The following is a 20,526-nucleotide window of genomic DNA, read 5'->3' on the forward strand; positions in this document are numbered from 1 at the left end:
ATAAAATGACTGGTGGTTCAAGGAAATGTATAAAATATACTTGAATATTACATTTTTTTTTTTTTCTGGGGGAGAGGTAGAAATATTTGGCAGCCAGATTTTTCAATACAGTATCAGTGGTGGGGGAGAATCACAAACGAACAGAGATTATGATACAGGGTGAATCATGGAAACAGGTGCCCTTACCAGGCCTGTGAAAATGCTGGGGAGACCGAGACGTGGTTGGAGCGTAGCTGTGGCGGCTGTACACAGGGGAGTTGATGGAGCCCTGGCTAGTGGATCGGTGGATCATCCGATCCCGAGTGTCCTGGTAGCCCTGGAAGCAAAGTCCGAGAAAGAGTGAGCACAAAACAGACCTGCGCGCTGTCAATCACTGTGAAGTGAAGCCATGTTCCAGAGATGCTGCGAGGAACGATAACACCAACCTGTGCGCGCATATTTTTTAGGACCATATTCCTTAAGTACATGAGTTTAAAAAAAAAAAAAAAATTTTTTTTATATGAGTACATGAGCATCTAGTGGCCAATGAAATTTTGCTCAAAGTCTGCAGTACTTGTGATAACTAAAATTTTAAGTCATAAAAATGATAAACTCCAATACTGACAGAGCTGTGGGAAAAGACAGTAATTCCAATGACTGCTTTTATACTATACTTTTCAGTTTTCCAAGTGTGTCTACACTTTTATCAGATCTGCAGAGCAGGAAGGAACGTAGCCTACGAGCTATCACCTCCCTTCTCCTACTAATGCAGAGACAGGGTTCCAACGAGGTGAGTGACCTGTGTGGGTACGTGGTTACTACAGACAGAGCACGCTTCAGGACCTGTCTCGCCACTTGTTCCAACTGCCAACCCACCATGTCTGTAACAGTCATCTGGTGACACTTTAAATTCTCTTGGAGGACAAGCTGGTTATGGCCTTAAACCCAGTAATTCTACTTCCCACTTTGGGAAACACATTCCAGGGAAATAATTTAAAATGATCTTTAAAAGGAATAATTTATTTAAAGATATTTATAACAACACCCTTCATGAAAGAAAAAAATTTACATGCCCAATGAATTAGGGAATAATTAAGCAAATTATGGCATATGAATTCAATGGAATACAGTCACACCATTAATATGGCTCCTATACCCAAACCTAGAAAAAAAATGTATTAGGGAATAAAACACACACATACACAATAAAACTGTTAAGAGAACAAAGAATGTTTTACATTTTAGGAATTTGTTCTCCTATGAAGTTTCTACTAATGCCATAAAAATAAAAATTCAAAAGAAATCTGTGAATGACTATCAATTAAAAATCCAGTAACTGCAGCTTTGTGAAATCTGAGAGCAAATGGCAAAGAAACTGGTTTGCCCTAGTTGGCTATAACAATAAGCTAAGTAAAAACAACAGAGGTCCTTAAATGATATGCTTCAACCTTACAACTGGTCAATAACAGAAGTTAACTCTTCACCACCTTACTCATAAATTATAAGACTAATAGAAATTAATAAATTTACTGCCTTCAGTCATAAGCCATCAGAATACTACAGAGTTTTTACTCTGAAATTACAGGGACAGCCTTAGGGTCAGCCCAGTTTCATAAAAGACATCTAGAAAGCTAGTTGGGTTTGAGACCAAACTATTGATTCTTGATATAAAGGAGTGGCCTCCAGAGAAAACAGCTCTGACTAGAGAATACACAATGTCCATCACTGGTGATTTCAGATGATCCACTACACTAGGATTCAAGTGAATTAATTACAGGCAAGAGGAGAGAGCCCCTCACTGGGACAACTGGCTTCACTCACTGCAAACCCTCTCCTACCACTTAGAGGCGCAGACTCAGATCAGTGGAAGGCTATTTGTATCCCCTATGCTATGAGTTGGAATTGGCTCCATAGCAATGCTTTTTTTTTTTTTTTAAATGCCATATTTTACAGGTAAGTGCTCCTTCCATTCATCAGAGTCTTGTAGACAGGTTTTTTTTTTGTTTGTACTTTTGTGTTATGCCCTTTCTCAAAAATTCCAGTCTAGGAAAGTTCCAAGCAACTCCCAAATTCCATTCCTTGTAATTTCCAAAAATGGTACTTACTTCTGCTGATGGAGTAGGAGACAAAGTCCTTGGAGACTAGAAGAATAAAGGAGAATTTAAAGTCACCACTTTTATTAGCTCTTTACCAGTTTTAATTAGAACTGACTGCCAGAATCCCCTGGAAACATTATTCAAAATACACAAGGCAGCAACCTCACCCATCTTCTAATTCAGTCTGCAGGTGAGGGGTCCATTTACTACTAAGAGTTACAGTATCTACTGAAACACAGGATTTTGTGAGCAGTGTTGCTGACTGCATTATAACCACAGCAATCACTGAAAATAGTTTGATGACTGAAATCAGACCGTGATGATGGCATCTTGCCCTGGCCACCTTGCCAAACTTACAACCACTCACCTGCCAGCTTCTGTCCTTCCAGGCACACTGGCTTCCTGGGGCCCATCATCAGGCCAAGAGCTCCCGACCTCAGGACCTCTGCACATGCTGTTCCCTCTGCCTGCAGTGCCTTTTACTCTGACACCGGCAGGGCTCACCCTCTATCTTTGGTGAGGTCTCTGCTCCAATGCACCACCACACAGCGCCTTCTCTGAGCCCGCCTTCCCCAAACACGCTTTCTCCTTACTCTGCTTTATTCTTCCTCGAAGCCCTTATTACCACATAAAATTACATTACATAGCTTGGCTCATTTATAACTATTTTTATATACTCCCAGTCACTAGAGAGGGTCCTGGCATATATTAGGTATTCAACAAATACTTTCTGAAAGGATGGATGAAATGTTACAATTAAAATGCAAAAAGCCTTCAAAGAGAAATGAAATGTAAACAAAGCCTTCCCGAGAACCCCCTTAGTCGTGGGTGTCTCAGTTCCAGAATTTGCCCCTTTCCCCATGTTCACAATAAACTGCTACACTCTCCTGTGCCCCAGAATTACTCAAGAGCCTGTTTTACTTGTAGCTACTTCGTGTCTCCAGAGCATCTTCGCCATGAAAGACGGGCTCCCTGAGGGCAGCGGCCAGAACTGCCCTGTTCTAACACCAGAATTCTGGACCCACAGTTCATGCTTCCTAGAGGCACAAATTGCTACAGGGAACTTCAAACTTCTCCTCCAGTGTTTCTAAAATGACAGTATATGGATTCTGTGAAAGAAATCCATCACCTGTCTGTCAGTCTGCTGTACCGTGGTGGCCAGCATGTTGCTGTGAAGCTGGACGGCATGCAACTAGTATTTCAAATACCAGCAGAGTCACCCATGCTGGGCAGGTTTCAGTAGAGCTTCCAGACTAAGACAGAGTAAGAAGAAAGGCCTGGAGATCTACTTCTGAAAATTAGCCAATGACAACTATATGGATCACAACAGCTTGCTTTGGACTTGTCATCAGGAGGGATCAACTGCTGGAGAAAAACATGTTTGGTGAAACAGAGGGCCGGTGAGAATGAGGGAGAGACCCTCGGTGAGATGGACTGGTACAACAGCCACAAGGATGGACTTGAACATGCCAGTGATTGTGAGGATGACGTAGGACCTGGCAATGTTTTGTTCTGCTGTACAAAAGGTTGCCAAGAGCTGGAGTCCACTTTATGGCTATCTATCTATCTGTCTAGCAAAGAAATGTTAATAACTAATGGAAAAATAAATGAACAGCTTGCAAAGTTTTCTAAGTTGTAAGATGCACGTGTTGGGTAATAGTTCACTAATATGTCTCATTTCTGATCCAAGGGACACCCTCCCATGAGATCCTGTGCGTAGGCAAACCAGAGTTCATCATTTTAGGCTGACAGCAGTGATGGTGATGAAGACAGCAGCCAGCAGTTTTGCTGAGCACTTATTATGTGCCAGGTACTGTTTTAATCTACATATCTCATTTAATCCTTTACAGAAAACCTAGGAGTAAGTATTATTATCTTAAGTTCACAGCTAAGTAGACTGAAGTATGCAATTTTTCCGAAGTCATAAGTTAGTAAGTGTCAAAGTCTGGTTTCAAGCCCAGAAAATTTCACTTCAAAGCCCAAGCTCTTGAGTACCTGGTCGTTTTGCTGCTCAAAAGAGAGCTTCTAGGAAACACAAACACACACACACCTCATTACACCATAAAACAACCTGCCTTCCCTTGCTTGTATGGCTTGAGCACTAGAACATTCTTGGCCACCTCCTCTAAGACTAGCCCCTTTGCACCTTAGTTCAGGCAACTCCCCTTGCCCTTTGATCCCTACAAAACTCTCTGGGGCTCAATGGCAACTGAGCGACCCAGGCGAATCAACATGCATTTGAGGGCAGCCACAGATGCAGCTACAACTAAGCGACCATTAGGTGGCACTACATGAAAACGAGTATCACTTTTTGCCCAATGGAACGTTTCAATGCAGACCTGTGCTCTGGAACAGAACCCAGGTTTAAAAAAAAAAAAAGAGGTGCATATAAAAATTCAGAGTGAATTAAGCAGAGTCACATACGTTCATGCCTTTTCTTTATCTCATGTAAGACCTCAAAGCACTGTGTGAAGGTCTCTTGCTGCTGATTGTTTACTGTCTGTTTCAACCTTGAACAGCTGATTTCAACCCACTACCTGGGTAACAGCTCTCTGAGTAGATTCAAATCAGTTATAGATGATACCAATTTTTCAAAATAAAAGAAAAAAAAATCAAGGTGAGTTGAAGAGGCCAGGGAAATGGACGAGAGCCCCCTAGATCTAGGTGGGAGGACAGTAGCAGGGAACTCCAATGCCAGGGTGGTAGGGGGAGGGGGCAGCAAGGGGCTAAAGAGGCTCTGGTCTGGAGGCAGGATGGATCTGATGGCTGGACATTAACAGGCCCCAAGGGGACAGGTAAGAACAACAATAGTATCTGACACTTGCTGACCATTTACCACGAGTCTGACCCTCTTCTAATTGCTTTACATAGGTTCGTTTGTTTAATCCTCTCGAACACCCTACGAGGTAGGTTCTATCATTATCCTATCCACTTTGCAGATGAGGAAACTAGGATGAGAAGAGTTGCCACATGGCCAGAGTCATACAACCAGCATGTGGTGACTTCTGAGTTGAGCCCAGATAATTAGATCCCAGAACCCTGGCTCTCACCACTCTGCTGTACCGTTGCCCCTTCTCCATGTGTCTTCTTTTCTTGCACATTCTAACTATCTTCAGATGCTGAAAACTGAAGCTGTCAAAATTTAGGAAGCTCTCTCTCTCCTCATGGACCACCATGAACATACTTCTAACTTGCCTATGACCAAGACCACCTGGAAGACCCTCCCTCCTCCTTTATTCCCTTGGAGAGCCTTCCCTGACATCAGCTTCCATCTCAGCATGTTGGCTTCACTATTCTACAACCTGGTACTGACGCATATTTCTCCTTCACCGTTGTATATGCGGTAGTTCCTGGGAGGTGCAAATGACTGACATGCTTAGCTGACAACCAAAAGGTTGGAGGTTTGAGTCTACCCAAGGGTGCCTTGGAAGAAAGTCCTGGCAGTCGACTTCTGAAAAATCAGCCACTGAAAACCCTATGGCATTCAGTCCTGCACTGACGCACATGGGATCGCCATGAGTCCGAATCCCCCCAAAGCACATGGCCAGTCTACTTTCCCACCTCTCTGTAACCTCCCCCTAGAGCAGGGATCTCGTGAGAGGCTTTGGAACACCTCAAAGCACCTAGCACGGAATCCTGCAAACAGCATGCAGTCAAAAGGACACAGATTTATTCTGACTCCAAACAGTAGTTTTTATGCATGCGACAAAAGGTAATTACTGTACAATTTGCAACCTCTAGGAATTTATTACCTCTCCGAGACTCTGTCTCTCCTGTTTGTCATCATAGCCTGAAGTGTAGAAATGTTCATAGGTAATAAGGTCTGGACGCTCAATATCATAAATTGCCTTGACCTTGGGAATGGCTGCTAAATCCTTGTAATCCAGGATTTCATTGTCTACTTTTGCCTGGCAAAATGAAACAGAAAGAAAAATGACTGTGCAGTCTCATGTCTTTGGGGGAACTTTTATTAGTGAATTGTATGTCTTACTTAAAGAGTAAAGACCTTAAACATAAACAGAAACCAAAACACTTTGCTTAGACAGTCATACTCTTTAGAAAGTTGCCTGTTTAAGCCATATATGAATCATGTTTTAAAAAAAGTCAGCAAAATCTTAGTGAAAAGTCTACATAGAAGTCATCAAGTAGAGAACTCTGCAAACCTTAAAGATAATTTCCTAAATTTATTAAAGAGAGGGAAAACAGAGGGCAAAAAAAAAAATTCCCAGATGGCAACAAACCAGAATTGTATATTTAATAAACTAAATATTTAAATACCCTTGTGGCAGAATTTAAGAACCCTAAGAATTAGCATCATAAAATATATAATTAATCTCCAAATATATGCAAATTATCTACAACAATGTTTTAAGCCCTGTGTCATATCACTGCATTCTACAGGTGACCTACTGTATCATTCCAATGACGGTCAAATATAAACTTAATTACCTGAAGTAAAACGTGATTGAGAAGCCTGATCTACAAAAATGAAAATCGGGCCTCATAACAGAAAGAGAAATCACCTCAAATTAGCTTCTGTTTTGGGTTAACTGCTCTGCTTGTATGAGCCACTGACTTACCTGTCCCAGAAGTAGGTACTTACATAGATAGTATGACCTGGTGAGCCAGGAATACTGGAGCCGGGTCGAGAATAAATACTCTCGGAGGAGGTCCTGGTAGGCTGCAAAACAGTGACTTGTAAGGTTTCAGATTGTGGCTTCAGAGTCAAGACTGAGCTGGGTCGCTAAGCTTTACTAAAAGCTAAGCCAGTTAGAAAGGAATGATTTGTGATCTTTGTGAATACAGGGAAGTATAGCCTAGAAGTAAAGGTAAATGAAAATGAGTGCAATCCAGCTTTGAAAATGCATTTGGGGCTTTTCTCAGGACTTCCTCCCTTCCTCCCCTACAAGACCTCTGGCTTTACCTTCAAAACACATCCAAGCTCTCTCTTTTTCTCCATCTCCATTACCGCAATTCTAGTCCCAGCCAATCAACCCTTCACTCACTGGACTAATGCAATGGCCTCCTACGTGGTTTTCTTGCTTTCACTCTAGCCTTCTTCAAATCCATTTGGTACCCAGTGGCCAGGCTGCCTGGGGGACACAAGCAGTGAAACCTTGACTACTATCTGAGAGGCTGGCAGTTTGAACCCACCTAGAGGTGCCCTGAAAGACAGGCCTGGTGAGCTGCTTCTGAAAACCCTAGGGAGCAGTTCTACTCTGCACATAGGGTCATCAGGACTCAGAATCAACTTGATGGCAACTAACAACAACACTCGGTGGCCTGGGAGATCTTTGAAGAACATAATTTGGATTGTCACAATCCTGCTTTTGGCTTCACTGTTCACTTAGAGTAAAATCACAACCTCTAGAGCCCCATGATTTTGTTCCTGCCTTCCTCTCCTAGTCCACCCCTCACTCACAGAACATGGCACACTTCCCTGTCCCAGGGGTCTCAGCCTTCCGCTCCTCTGCCTGGAATGCTCTTATCCCTGGTTCTACTTGGTTAATTTTTTTAATCTCCTTCATCCTTGGCTTAAATAGCACCTCGATTTTTTGATTCAGACTTAGTTCCCCCTTGTTATTTTCTCTCATGATGTCCTGCTTATTTTTCCCTTCATGAATAAAATTTATAATTACATATTTATTGGTCTCCTTGCATCACGTCTAGCTCCCTCACTGACTTTAGTCAAGGTCTCTGCCATCACTGAATTTTTTTATCATTGTATATACCGAATGCTTCATGCAGGTACACAGAAGGCAAGCAATAAATACTTTCTGAGTCAATGAGATGAATTTATTATTTATAAACAAATAGTTTGTGGACATTTGACTCATATTAATTGCATGGATCTGAGCCTAACCACACAGAAAGTAACTGGAGTAGGAGAGATGGAAGAAGCCGGACTTTTATGTAATTAATATACGTTTGGAGGACCCTGAGAGTGCACGGTGGTTAAATGGGGGGTTGGGGGGGGACATATAAAGTAGGATCGACTACCTCACAGTGCTGCTTGGCATACTCTGGAAAGTTCTGCAAAGAAAATCAAGGGCCCAGTCTTAGACAACATCCCCATCTCTGCGGCTATTTCCTGGAGAGAACACTTTATAGTTCCACATTAGGAATAGGATCTTTTCTTTTTTAGTACTGCTTCTACTGATATTTGGCACCTTGAATATGAGTACAACTAGGCCAAAAGAACACCTGCCAAAAAGGATGTTGCCTGACTATGTAATTCACATCCAAAAGCAAACACCTGGTCAACTCAAGACAGCAATGATTAGACTCACTCTAAAATGAGGACTGCACTGAGAATCACGATCAGTCATTTTCAGCCACTGTCTCTGGTATCTCTGAGATACCAGGGCAGGTGGGGGTTGGAGAAATCACACTGTGTCCAAGTGGAGCCAAGCTCATTGCCTCTGGGCCTCCTCCCCAAGACCTGTCATGCACAACCACTTGCCTTCTAGAGTTACAATTTTGCAATTATAGATATATCTCAATATGAGAAAATTTCCAATCTTGAATAATGCTGAAAAAGAAAAAATTCACACAAGGACACTACTCAAAAAATGCCCAATTCCGAGATCCATTTTCCAGTCAAAACGTGTAAGTGGCACAACCAAAATATGACACTCCATCAAAAAGAGGTGTCACCTCTTAACATAGCTGAATCAATGCCTGTCTTTGTGGGATAATTATTACCTACAGGTAGTTCATCAGCTGCAAGTGGCCAGTATCTAATATTTGCCAAGATATCAGAATGAAATCTCTTAAATAACTGCACAAGAATATTAAAAGCAGCTAATATTTATAATAATAATAAAATTATTATTACAACCACTTACTACATGGCTGTGCTAAGCAGTTCTCCGGCATAATCTCATTTAATCTTCTCAATAACACAAAGAGATAGGTTCTGTTATCATCAGATTTACAGATAAAAAGTCTGAGTTATTTACAGATAAAAGTTTGAGTATTCCAAGTCAGATAGCTAAGAAAGCAACACAGTCAGGATTTGAGCCCAGACACCCTAGCTCCTGACCCCAAGCTCTTAACTACTGCACTCAATTTTTGACCATATTGTAAGGTCACTGTGACCATTTATTTCCCATCTACATAGCTATAGGACAAATGCGATGAAAGCAATAGAAAAATACTGAGATCAAATAGCAGAAGAAGTACCTACTAACTGAAAATATTGCCACTAAGCTCTGTAAGGAGGAGCCCTGGTGGGACGATGGTTAAGCTCTTGGCTCTAACTGAAAGGTTGTCGGTTCGAACCCACTCAGCAGCTCTGCAGGAAAAAGGCCTGGTGATCTGCTCCCGTAAGGATTACAGCCTAGAAAACCCTACGGGGCAGTTCTACTGTGTCACATGGGGTCACTGTGAGTTGGAATTGACTTGATGGCACCTAACAACAACAGCACCTCTGTAAGATATCACTATTACTCACTGTGTTGGGGTGGGGCAGGAAAGGGTGTACTGCAGGACAGTCAGCTGTCTTCAGTTACTGGGGTTGCTATGACAAAAGCCTGTTTTCATTAACAAGCATCTGGGAGATCGTGCAAGCAGCCAAAGTGCTGGAGCTTTGGGGGTCTCACACATTACTCATCCCTATTTTTGCCAAGTGCGGATCAGGGAGACTTTTTGCCTTTTCTGTAAAATGCACCTGGGGATGGGGCTGAAGTGCTTTGTTCTCCTTCTCCTGCACATGCTGGTAAGAATACGGCTGAGTAACAGCATGCACATATGTAGAGAAGGGGCTTTTGTGTGCTCACTCAGTGATGAAAAACTCCACAGAAAGAAAAGGTTGGCTCTAGTAATCTATTCCAGTTCAGTCTCTTTCTACCTCCCTTCCTCATTGGATTAAAGTATTCCTAGAGTTTTGCAGGCGTTCTCTGAAGCATTTATCTTATTCATTTGTGCTATGAAAATTCTTGGGCTAACAGGCTTTTGAAGAGTTGCTCAACAATTTGGATATTTGTCAAGTATCATCTGAGTCTTTAAAGGTTTTCAGATTTGAATCACCTTCTCCAATTTGCATACACCTGCCCCAGGTTCTCTAACTTCAAATGAGATATTTTAGATGTTTACAGTCAGACATTTTTCAAAGTCAAGTCGACTGCTTGCCAAATCTGCTATTGCTCTGACTCTTCTTAGGGCGATCACTTGGCTCACCATTTGCATCTTCAGACCATCAGTGTTATTTAAGAAGTGCTCAAGGTGTCCCTCAGAGATTTAGAAACTGTTCTTTCTTTCACTGCATTTACCACTGCTTGCTTTGCTTCCTTCTAACCTCCTAACCTTACTATGAAATTTACTTCCATGGGCATCTTGCTTACAGGTTGAGCTACATTCTTGCTTGTCTGTTTTCTTACAATGACCCTTCTTGGTTTTCCTGTCTATTATTGAAATAATGGGATAAAACACTACTATGTATAGTATAGGAGCCCTGGTGTCACAGTGGTTAAAGTGATCAACTGCTAACCGAAAGGTTGGTGGTTTGAAACCACCAGTAGCTCCATGGGAGAAAGATGTGGTAGTCTGCTTCTGTGGATATTTATAAGCTCGGAAGCCCTATGGGGTTGCTATGAGTTGGAACGGACTTCATGGCAGTGGCTTTTTGGCTTACGGAGAGTATAATTCAGTGGGATTCAAGGCTGGTTATGAAGTCAAATAACCTGGTTTAACTCCTGACTCTACTAGTTATGTGACACTGTATGTTGTTTTTTTTTTTTTCCTTTTTAAAAACATTCTTGAGCCTCAGTTTCTCCATTTATAGAACAGGCAAGAGATCTTAATAACACCTACTTTGTGGGATTAAATAATAGGTGTAAAGCTCCAAGCACACAGGTCAGAGCAATTGCTCAACATTTTCCATGTCCACTGGGCTGGCCGTCCTTAGCCAGCACTGCCTTCTTTGGCTCTTTATGGTAGGATATTTTTTTTTTTATGCCTTTCAAACGTTACATAGACTAGGCTTCCCTAGACTTCTATAGCTCTCACACTTGGATTCCATCCACCCAGAACTCAGACATGTTAAGCAATTTATCACAATATTCGGGGCAGTAGTCCCTCCAGGAGTTGACAAATGTCCTTCCCCTCCTTGAAAACTCTATGAAGTGATCCTGAGTCCTCCCGGAGACAGGGACTTCCTGCTGTTATCTTGGCTATAGTCATTAATGCCTTCCCTGGCCGGATGGCACTGACCTCTGCTTGTCTTATCTGCTAGGATGGGGCCTGGTGTGCTGCCTCTTTAGCTGCTTTCAAGGCTGAAACAACACACTTGGCTGCCTGCTTTTTGCCACGGTCCCTAGTGTCGTCCAAAGTGTATTTGCTCAACCAGCGGAGGTTAGCGGTCTCTCCCTTATGAAGATAAAATTATTTTTTAAAACTAAACAATTTCTTCTGGAATTTTAATCCTATTTAGAATTTCACATTTTAATACTAAACATCTAGAATTCTATCCTGATGAATTTTAAGTTGTTAACATTTGTATACACAAATTTTTTTAAAAACCCTTTTCTTCTTTGGGCCTTTTTTTCCCCCTAATACATATGACTTGCTGAAGGTCTCCGACGGCCAAGGCATTTCCAAAAGGCACAGAACTATCCCTCCAACATAACGGCTTATGTGCAGTTCACTCAAATTGAAACTCATCTTCAAAAGCACTAATTTACTGACATACTTTCCTCCATACGAAATACCACTTCTGGTTACTTCTTTACCGTTAACTCTAGTGTCACCTCATTTCAGAGCCCCTGAATTTCCACAGATGATGCTTACGTGCAATTATTTACCTCAAGTTACCATTTTAAGCCATTCAGGTATCCAGGTTAACAACAGGAACTCAGTAATTGTGAACTGAATCCAATAACCCAGTAAGTCAGCAGTCTGTTTCTGCAATTCTCTCTAAGAGTTAGGATAAACAAAATGACTTCCTTGCCTATATTAAAAGTGAAGATGATTGCAAATATTTATCCCTAAAGGTATACCCACTTCTGCTTTCCAGAGAAGGGGAAACAGCTAGGACCTATGATTAAGCGGATAAGAACAGATGTAATGTACTTTACTTTCCTTTAAACACCTTTTATTTCATGCCCTGCAGAAAAAAACCCACTTGAAAGCACATTTGAAAATTTAATTTTTTCTTGTAATGCCATCTTTGGCAAAAATAACAAAAAATATATGGGGAGGCTGAAGAGGAGAAAGCAAAGTAGATACAGAAAGAATTATAGATGGGCTGTGAGCTCTCAAAGTATTTTGCTAAGAAAAACTAAACCAAATATATTGCCATCCATTCCGACTCATAACGACCCTACAGGACAGAGCAGAACTGTCCCACTGGGTTTCCAAGGAGCGCCTAATGGATTTGAACTGCCGATCTTTTGGTTATCAGCCATAGCTCTTAACCACTGTGCCACCAGGGTTTCCATTTTGCCAATAAGATTAGACAAACAGCTTAAGTTTTTCAACTTGAATTTTGGCAGAGGGAAGAAAGGAGCCTGCAGTAGGAACCTTCTAGCTGTCTGTGGCTGACCCCACATGACCTTCACAGAGAAGGGCCCATAATGCCCCACATTTACTTTCCCAGCACACGTTCATGCAGTCACTTTTGATTTCAACAAAGCTTTGGTTTTCCTCCAAAAAAAGAAAAAAAGATCAACTAACAGAGGCCTCACAGAAAGACTATTTCATTCATTCATTTCAACAGAAGAGAGAAAAAATGACAATCACTAGTAATAGCTAGATGCTTGAAAATGCACATTTTTACTTTATGCAATTCTTTTTAAAAGTCCTCTAAATGCCTATCAGTTGTTTTTTCTCCCTGTGTCTTGACTTTGTCCATCTATACTATCATTCAGAAGGCACAATCCCAGAAGGAAAATTCCGTTAAAGAGATCTTTTTATGTTTCCATTCCAACTCTCATCATTCTTCCAGTATGGACCATTAAAAAAACACTTACCAGAGCTCTGCCTGGCGAGTATGTGGAGACATGACATTGTCCATTATTTTCAATTCTAGGCCCCCATGCACGCTGGGTCCCTCACATGGAGAGCACTGGGAAGCGCTATGCTGTCCCCGCCCTCCCCCCCATCCCCAGGAGCCGGGATGCAACAACTACTTGATCTACTTTGCATTCATCCAAAGCCATGCTGTAAGTAGGAGAAAGAAACTACAGGCGGCTGGCAACCAGATCGGAACGATCTTGTGAACACGTATGGAACGACTACGGATATAAGGTGATAGACACCTTATACAAAGTGCTGCTGATGTTGACAGTACCTGCCTTGGGTTTTTGTTGAAGTTCATTAGACAAGGTGGTGATAGTAGCTGCAGAGGAAGGAATATTTTTAAAATCTGCATACACTGAATAGTACGCTGCTAAGTAAAAAAAAAAAGGGGGGGGTGGTGAAATCAACCCCTCTGGAACAAACAATTTGCGTTTTGAGAGGAAGCAGGAAGAAGGTCCTCATTCTCACACATCCCTTCTCTGGGGACAGTTTCACAAATGCCATCCGCCTTTACTATGGCCAAGGGGCCTCGACTTTTTTCTAGTAGAAATCTTAATACCTATACATTTGAGAGTCTAATGAATTGTAAAGACACATCAGAGAGGATAAAATATTTGAGCGAAGTGAAAGCTGTGAATAAAACAGTACGTATCGTAATGACATGAATGAAACAATAGGCAACAACGTTATCTCCTTCTAAGGAGCCCTGGTGGCTCGGTGGTTAAAGCAATTCCTTGTTGTAGACATATATAAAGCTTCTCGTTAGCTCCTCTCTTTCAATGTACACACAATATTTGTTTGGTTATTACAGATTTGAAAGTGTATATATATATTTTTTAATAGGTGAACGTTAGTTTCAGAAGAAAAAAAAAACACATGCCAATCTTATATGGCAGTCAATTCACGCTTTGGCCGCCAGGGGCACAGCAGCATCCCTTTTAGAGTGACAGCAAGTGATTCACTGAGATTTTTAGAAACTTGGTCCTAGGAATACCAAGTGCTTCGTCTGTAAAAATTGCAACCTGAATTACAAATACTCAGTCTTATGCTGTGTGCATAGGCAAATTTGGTTATCTATTTAAAACTCTGCTGGGTAAGAGAAACTGGAATATGTTTTTCTTAGGTGAGGCTATTTTAATCATTTTTTAAACCTGTAATTCAAGAAAAAGGAAAATAAACACTTTCAGAATACAAACAAATACAAGGCCTTTCCTCCTACAAATGTGACTTTCCTTCACAACAAAACCAAGGCTTATTTCTGGGCTCGAAGCACTGAATGCCCCCGTGAGAAGCATGGTCAGTTTATCTAACAATTAAAGGTGCTTGATTTTGGGTGGTGAAAAGGAGCTGCTAACGCAGGCCACAGTCTTGAAAGGATCCGAACATCTGTGTAACCTGAGATGCCTTGCTGTGGAGTTTTCAGCCTTCTGAGAGGTTCGGACCAGCTATTCCTCAATCACCAATGGGTAAGGGAAGACCTCGCCAAACAGCCTTTTCCCTGCCAGGCCCCAAGCTGTTTACAACTTTTTTCGATGGAGCTAGAGTTGACTTCATTGATATTAATGGCAGAATAATGGGAATCAGATGTCCCTTCTGAACAACAGGAGAAGAAGGCAGGAGTTATTAAAAACAGATCTCTCTCTCTCCTTTACTTTCTAAGATGTTCCAAATCTCTTGAGCTTAAGGGTCTGGAGTAAATTAAAACTTCATGCCTAATAATTGTGTTTTTTTTTTAACAAACCATGAAAATACATTGCTTGGCTATATCCGTAGACTAACAAAATGTGACACTATTTGAGTTACAAAGTATACCTTCAGAAATACCTAAAAAGTATCGAAAAAACAACTGCTTGTCAATGAGAGACACTAATTCGGAGCAACACTCCTCTGTAGTAGGGGTGACCTGTGTTTGGTGGCTCCTCTGGATTCATGAGAACACAGTTTTGCTGTCTGTGCAAACCTTGCGATTGGAGCTAAACATTTAAACTAGAATGAAGATCAGACATTAAGTAGGAGTTGGCCTGTAACCCAGCAAGTCAGGTGAGCGCAAGACACCCTGGGCCTGGAGTCAAGAGAGCTGAGTCTGGTTAAGTCTGGTTCCTTCTGACCTGGGTAACCTTGGGTGTCTACTCGATTTCCCTAACTTCATGTTACAGATGAAGAAACTAAGGAGGTTGACCGCTAAAAGGTTTCTTTCCATGCTAAAATTTTATATTCTAATTTCTAAGAAAGAGGGTGAAGTTTTAATAAAAGTACACAAAAAAGTCTTCTCAGTCTAGTGTAGTCGTCAGGCACAGAAAAGAGGCGTGGGCCCACAGCCCAGGCCACGGTGCTGTGTTAAACCCAGAATCGTCATCACGGGGCAGGATGGGTTTCATCTGGGCAAAGGTGGATTGTGGGAAGTCGGTTGTAATCAAACAGGTCAAGGTTTCAATGGATTCTCAGAGAACCCTAAAGAAGTTCGTGTCATCTCCTGTCTCCCTGCTTGTCTGAAGAGCTGACCAAGTACCCTCCCTGCTTCCAAAGGATGCCCAGGCAGTTCGTGTTGCTCTCTTCCTTGACCACCATCAGTAACCCCCCTGGACAATAGACTTTGTCAGTTTTCAATGCTCTCTTCCACTTGTCTTCTCAGATTTCTCTATCATGATTCCCCTCTTGGTAGAGTGGAAAGAGCACGCATTATGGGATTACAAAGACCTGGGTTCCAATCCTGGCTCTTCCACTCACTGTAACTCTGAGGAAGTTACTTAACTATGATGGGCCTCAGTTTCCACATCTGTAAAGTGGGAATAAGGATAGCTGCCTCACAATGATTCTTAGGGAGAGCAAAAAGGGGTGAGGGTAAATCACCCAGCACCCACAGAGTAGATACCTGGCCTCACTTGTTTCCCTCCTCAATTCTCTACTCCATTCTTGAGCCAGACCAAGGCTGCTTTTCCCCAGCTCCATGTGTCTGCTGCTCTCTTCACCAGGCCCACCCCTTTCTCCTCATCTCCACAAGTTCTAATCTTACCCAGCCTGCAAATTTCGCTCAAAGACCGCTTCTCTCATGTGGTGCCCCTTGAGAACGCCTCTCCCCTGACATTCCAACGAGCTTGCTCCCTCTAACCCCTGTGACGTGTTTCTAGGCCAGTTTACAGCTATTTACTTACCTTTTTTTCCCTACTAGTCTACATCTATAGCATTCAGCCCAGCACGCAGACCTCAGTGCTTGACAAATACTTGTTTAATGAACAAACGTGTGAGCGCAGAACTAAAAAGCAGCTTCTAATGTGCTTGCTTTGATAAAGACAGCACTTTAGACACTCTCTAAGGGAAAACATCAGTCAGAGAAGGAAACGGCCAGAACCAGAAGGTGAGGTGCACGCAGTGGGGTGAGAGAAAGCATCTGCCCTCCACAGGAGCTAGACGAGTTATGTGGGGAAAGCAACAGGCGGAGTAAAAGCGACAGAAGCCTGGTGCCCAGGACAGTGATGTCGAGCTGCAGCCCAGACACAGCGCGAACCTGCAGAGTCGGAGACCGGCCTGTGCGTCGAATCAGACTTTTGGGATAAAAGAAATCGAATGAAGAACGGTGAAGATTTGGCAGCTGCCGTGAAACATGAGAAAGGGAAGAACGAACAAAGAGATATCCTCAGTTCAGAAAGGCTATTAAAAAAATAAAAATTAGTCAAAACTCATTTGATAGTAAATGCCAAGTGGCCTCACTTTGGTTGACATGTCTGTGTGTATGTGTTGGCCAATTTCTGGCCCATGTTTAAAAGCACATTAATGGGTTTTCAAATCACAGTATATTTACCTCAGTTCCAACCCCCATGATTCCTTTCCATTTGTTTTGGCTTAGACTTTCTTACAATATATGAAGAGCAAGAAGCCAGTGAAGCCAACTGAGAGACACCCTTCAAGGACGTGTTGTAAGAGACTTCCCACGAGTTCTTCAATATCAAGAATGTGGATTACTCAGTGGGGTTGCTGAAAGATTCTTAAAACATTTTCATTTTGCTATGGAAACTGTACTAGTGTGACACCCAGTAAAGTGCTGGAAAACTTGGCTCAAGATCTGTGATCTGCAGACACACCCTAAAGAGAGCACGAGATTTATTTCCTTTATTTAAAACCCGTCCCCCTTTAAATCCCACCAACGTCAGCACGTGCCCCCGACTCAGGGCACATCTGAACCTCTTCCCCTCAGAGACGCAGCCTCCCTTTTACTACTAGGCTCCTCAAAGTGACCAGAGGGCTGACCTCGCCTCCCAAGTAGTCAATGTTGGGTTTAGGAAAAGAGCTTTGGAATTCTCTGGAAATCTTCAATAAATGAAGAAAACAATAGCTCCTCTTGGTCAGAATGTGTGAAAGTATTTCACTGGCTGTTTTTGTAAGTTTATCCAGAAAGTTCCATCAAGATTCTATCAAGAGCATTGATGCTTTTTTAAAAATCACATTAGTAACACGATCTACAATTTAAGCAATCCTTGGCGGGGTGTGGGGGGGGGGCACATTCCATTCAGTCTGGTCCCATTAGCACACCTCTCTTTGTCCCCCAAAAGGCTTCATCAGGGATGAAGTAAAAATGATTATTCAAAAAACCAAAAGCAACACTGCAGAGATAGTGCAAATCACTAGCTACTTGGGTGGTTTCTGGGCAGCATCCCCAAGCTATGCTATGGATTTTTTACATTTTTATGACAAAAGTGGCAATAAGTACTAATTTTAATGTTCTAGTGTTTTATCAAGATAACCCATTTCCAAAGGACCCATGGTTCCTCAAAAATTCCAGAGTCTGGAGCCCAAACGGGCGAGGGCGAGGGTTCCAGCTTGCACCTGCCTGGATGATGGACTCCAGGTGGGTGTACATGCACTTGAGCCGAATCTGAAGGTTAGAAACAGATCGAAACCATTCAAGTACTGGTAGACAACTTCTCCAGTTCAGCTTGTCTTTACTCAATTATTCTGAGAAAAGTGGTTTTTTCCCCCACTTAAAATATGCTTTTATATAATTATTGTGAACTCTAAGAGAACTGCTTTTGTTCTCTGGGCCACAGGGAAGGCACAAGTTTCCAAAATATCTAAATGGCAAAATGTCTTCACCTGATCTTATGGAGGCCAGTTAAGAAAGAAAGAAAAGCAAAGGAACTCCTGTGTATACATGTGTTTCATGAAAGAGAATAAAGACAAGACCCTGGAAAACAGCAGTAGAAATCCTGGGGTGGCAGACAAAGGGGTCTGAAAAGGGTCAGAGCAAATGGTAATCATTTTTCCTGAAGCCAAGTCATACATTTGTGAGTTACGTATTAGTGAAGGCCACAGGAATAAAAGATGGTACAGGTGCTGGAGCGACATAAATAGCTCTTCATACCTGCTAATGGCAGATCAAGAAGAAATTATGCCACACACCAGGACCTGGTCTCCAAAACAAATCCAGGCTACTCTTTCTCTGAGACTTCAGCTGAAATCAGACTGCAGTTTTCCCAAGGCACCACGAGGTTAGCTAAACTGAGGCAATGTGGACTGGGAACCAGTCTGATTATTGCTCTGAAAAATATAGGACATCCCAGGTGAAAAACTGGGGGTGTCTGAGCAGGGTGCACATTAGGGTCTGGACCTTACAACTATGTACAACTCTTTGCTTCTGAAATGGATAAAATATTGTTAGCTTGCAGGTGTTCTGAAAACTAAGACTAGGAGAAGGCTTTAAACTGAGAGATGAAGAGGGTCTCTCCTTTCACCCATGTAGTCAATGTTCTAAGATAGTTAGCAGAGCATTTTGACGTTACCTCAGAGTTAAGTTGGAAGCCCTCGTGGCATAGTGGTTAAGAGATACGGTTGCTAACCAAAAGGTCAGCAGTTCGGATCTACCAGGCGCTCTTTGGAAACCCTATGGGGCAGTTCTACCCTGTCCTATAGGGCTGATATGAGTCGGAATCAACTCGATGGGATGGGATCAGGGTTAAGTTACAAAACAATTCAGAGCATTTGTTCACATTGGTATGTCTGGGCACATCATTATTTCTCCCAAAAGTGTTATCTGACAAACCACCAGCTTTTGGATGGAGGATACTCTGGCAAATTTGGATTTGAGAGGTTGGTAAAATGTACCAAGAGCTGAGGGAAGGATGTGGACTTTGGGTTGGTGTGGCGCATTATGGACTGAGTACTGAGGATGGACGTGGAGTTACGGTTGGAGTGGTGGATTAGGGACTGAGTACTGAGGGACGGATGTGGAGTCTGGGTTGGAGTGGTAGATTAGGGACTGAGTACTGAGGATGGATGTGGAGTTACGGTTGGAGTGGTGTGTTAGGGACTGAGTACTGAGGATGGACGTGGAGTTACGGTTGGACTGGTGTGTTAGGGACTGAGTACTGAGGATGGACGTGGAGTTACGGTTGGAGTGGTGCATTACAGACCGAGTACTGAGGGACGGATGTGGAGTTTGGGTTGGAGTGGTGGATTAGGGACTGAGTACTGAGGACGGACGTGGAGTTACGGTTGGAGTGGTGCATTACAGATCGAGTACTGAGGATGGACGTGGAGTTACGGTTGGAGTGGTGCATTACAGACCGAGTACTGAGGGACAGACGTGGAGTCTTGGCTGGAGTGGTGTGTTAGGGACTGAGTACTGAGGATGGACGTGGAGTTACGGTTAGAGTGGTGCATTACAGACCAAGTACTGAGGGACAGACGTGGAGTCCGGGCTGGAGTGGTGTGTTAGGGACTGAGTACTGAGGATGGACGTGGAGTTACGGTTGGAGTGGTGCATTACAGACCGAGTACGGAGGGACAGACGTGGAGTCTGGGTTGGACTGGTGTGTTAGGGACTGAGTACTGAGGATGGACGTGGAGTTACGATTGGAGTGGTGCATTACAGGCTGAGTACTGAGGGACGGATGTGGAGTCTGGGCTGGAGTGGTGTGTTAGGGACTGAGTACTGAGGATGGACGTGGAGTTACGGTTGGAGTGGTGGATTAGGGACTGAGTACTGAGGATGGACGTGGAGTTACGGTTAGAGTGGTGCATTACAGACCGAGTACTGAGGATGGACGTGGAGTTACGGTTAGAGTGGTGGATTAGGGACTGAGTACTGAGGATGGACGTGGAGTTATGGTTAGAGTGGTGCATTACAGACCGAGTACGGAGGGACAGACGTGGAGTCTGGGTTGGAGTGGTGGATTAGGGACTGAGTACTGAGGATGGACGTGGAGTTACGGTTGGAGTGGCGCATTACAGGCTGAGTACTGAGGGACGGATGTGGAGTTTGGGTTGGAGTGGTGGATAAGGGACTGAGTACTGAGGATGGACGTGGAGTTACGGTTGGAGTGGTGCATTACAGACCGAGTACTGAAGGACAGATGTGGAGTCTGGGTTGGACTGGTGTGTTAGGGACTGAGTACTGAGGACGGACGTGGAGTTACGGTTGGAGTGGCGGATTAGGGAC

General features: G+C 42.9%; 1 protein-coding gene across 9 annotated transcripts in view; it reads right to left on the minus strand.

Annotated features, from left to right (window-relative positions):
- ABLIM1 (actin binding LIM protein 1) overlaps nt 1-20,526 on the minus strand; it is a 319,662-nt gene that overhangs the window by 31,955 nt on the left and 267,181 nt on the right. For 7 of the 9 annotated variants that reach the window (XM_049854686.1, XM_049854691.1, XM_049854692.1 and 4 more), the window contains 4 exons: nt 6,679-6,756; nt 5,828-5,983; nt 2,085-2,120; nt 187-316 (listed from right to left, as the gene is read on the minus strand). In XM_049854686.1, coding sequence (XP_049710643.1) covers nt 187-316; nt 2,085-2,120; nt 5,828-5,983; nt 6,679-6,756 — 400 coding nt within the window. Of the gene's footprint in view, nt 1-186; nt 317-2,084; nt 2,121-5,827; nt 5,984-6,678; nt 6,757-16,599; nt 16,684-20,526 lie in introns of all 9 variants that reach the window. The other 2 variants (XM_049854690.1, XM_049854687.1) reach the window with 1 other exon arrangement.

This window comes from Elephas maximus, chromosome 16 (assembly GCF_024166365.1).
Source record: "Elephas maximus indicus isolate mEleMax1 chromosome 16, mEleMax1 primary haplotype, whole genome shotgun sequence".
In the NCBI taxonomy this organism is placed as follows: Eukaryota; Metazoa; Chordata; class Mammalia; order Proboscidea; family Elephantidae; genus Elephas; species Elephas maximus.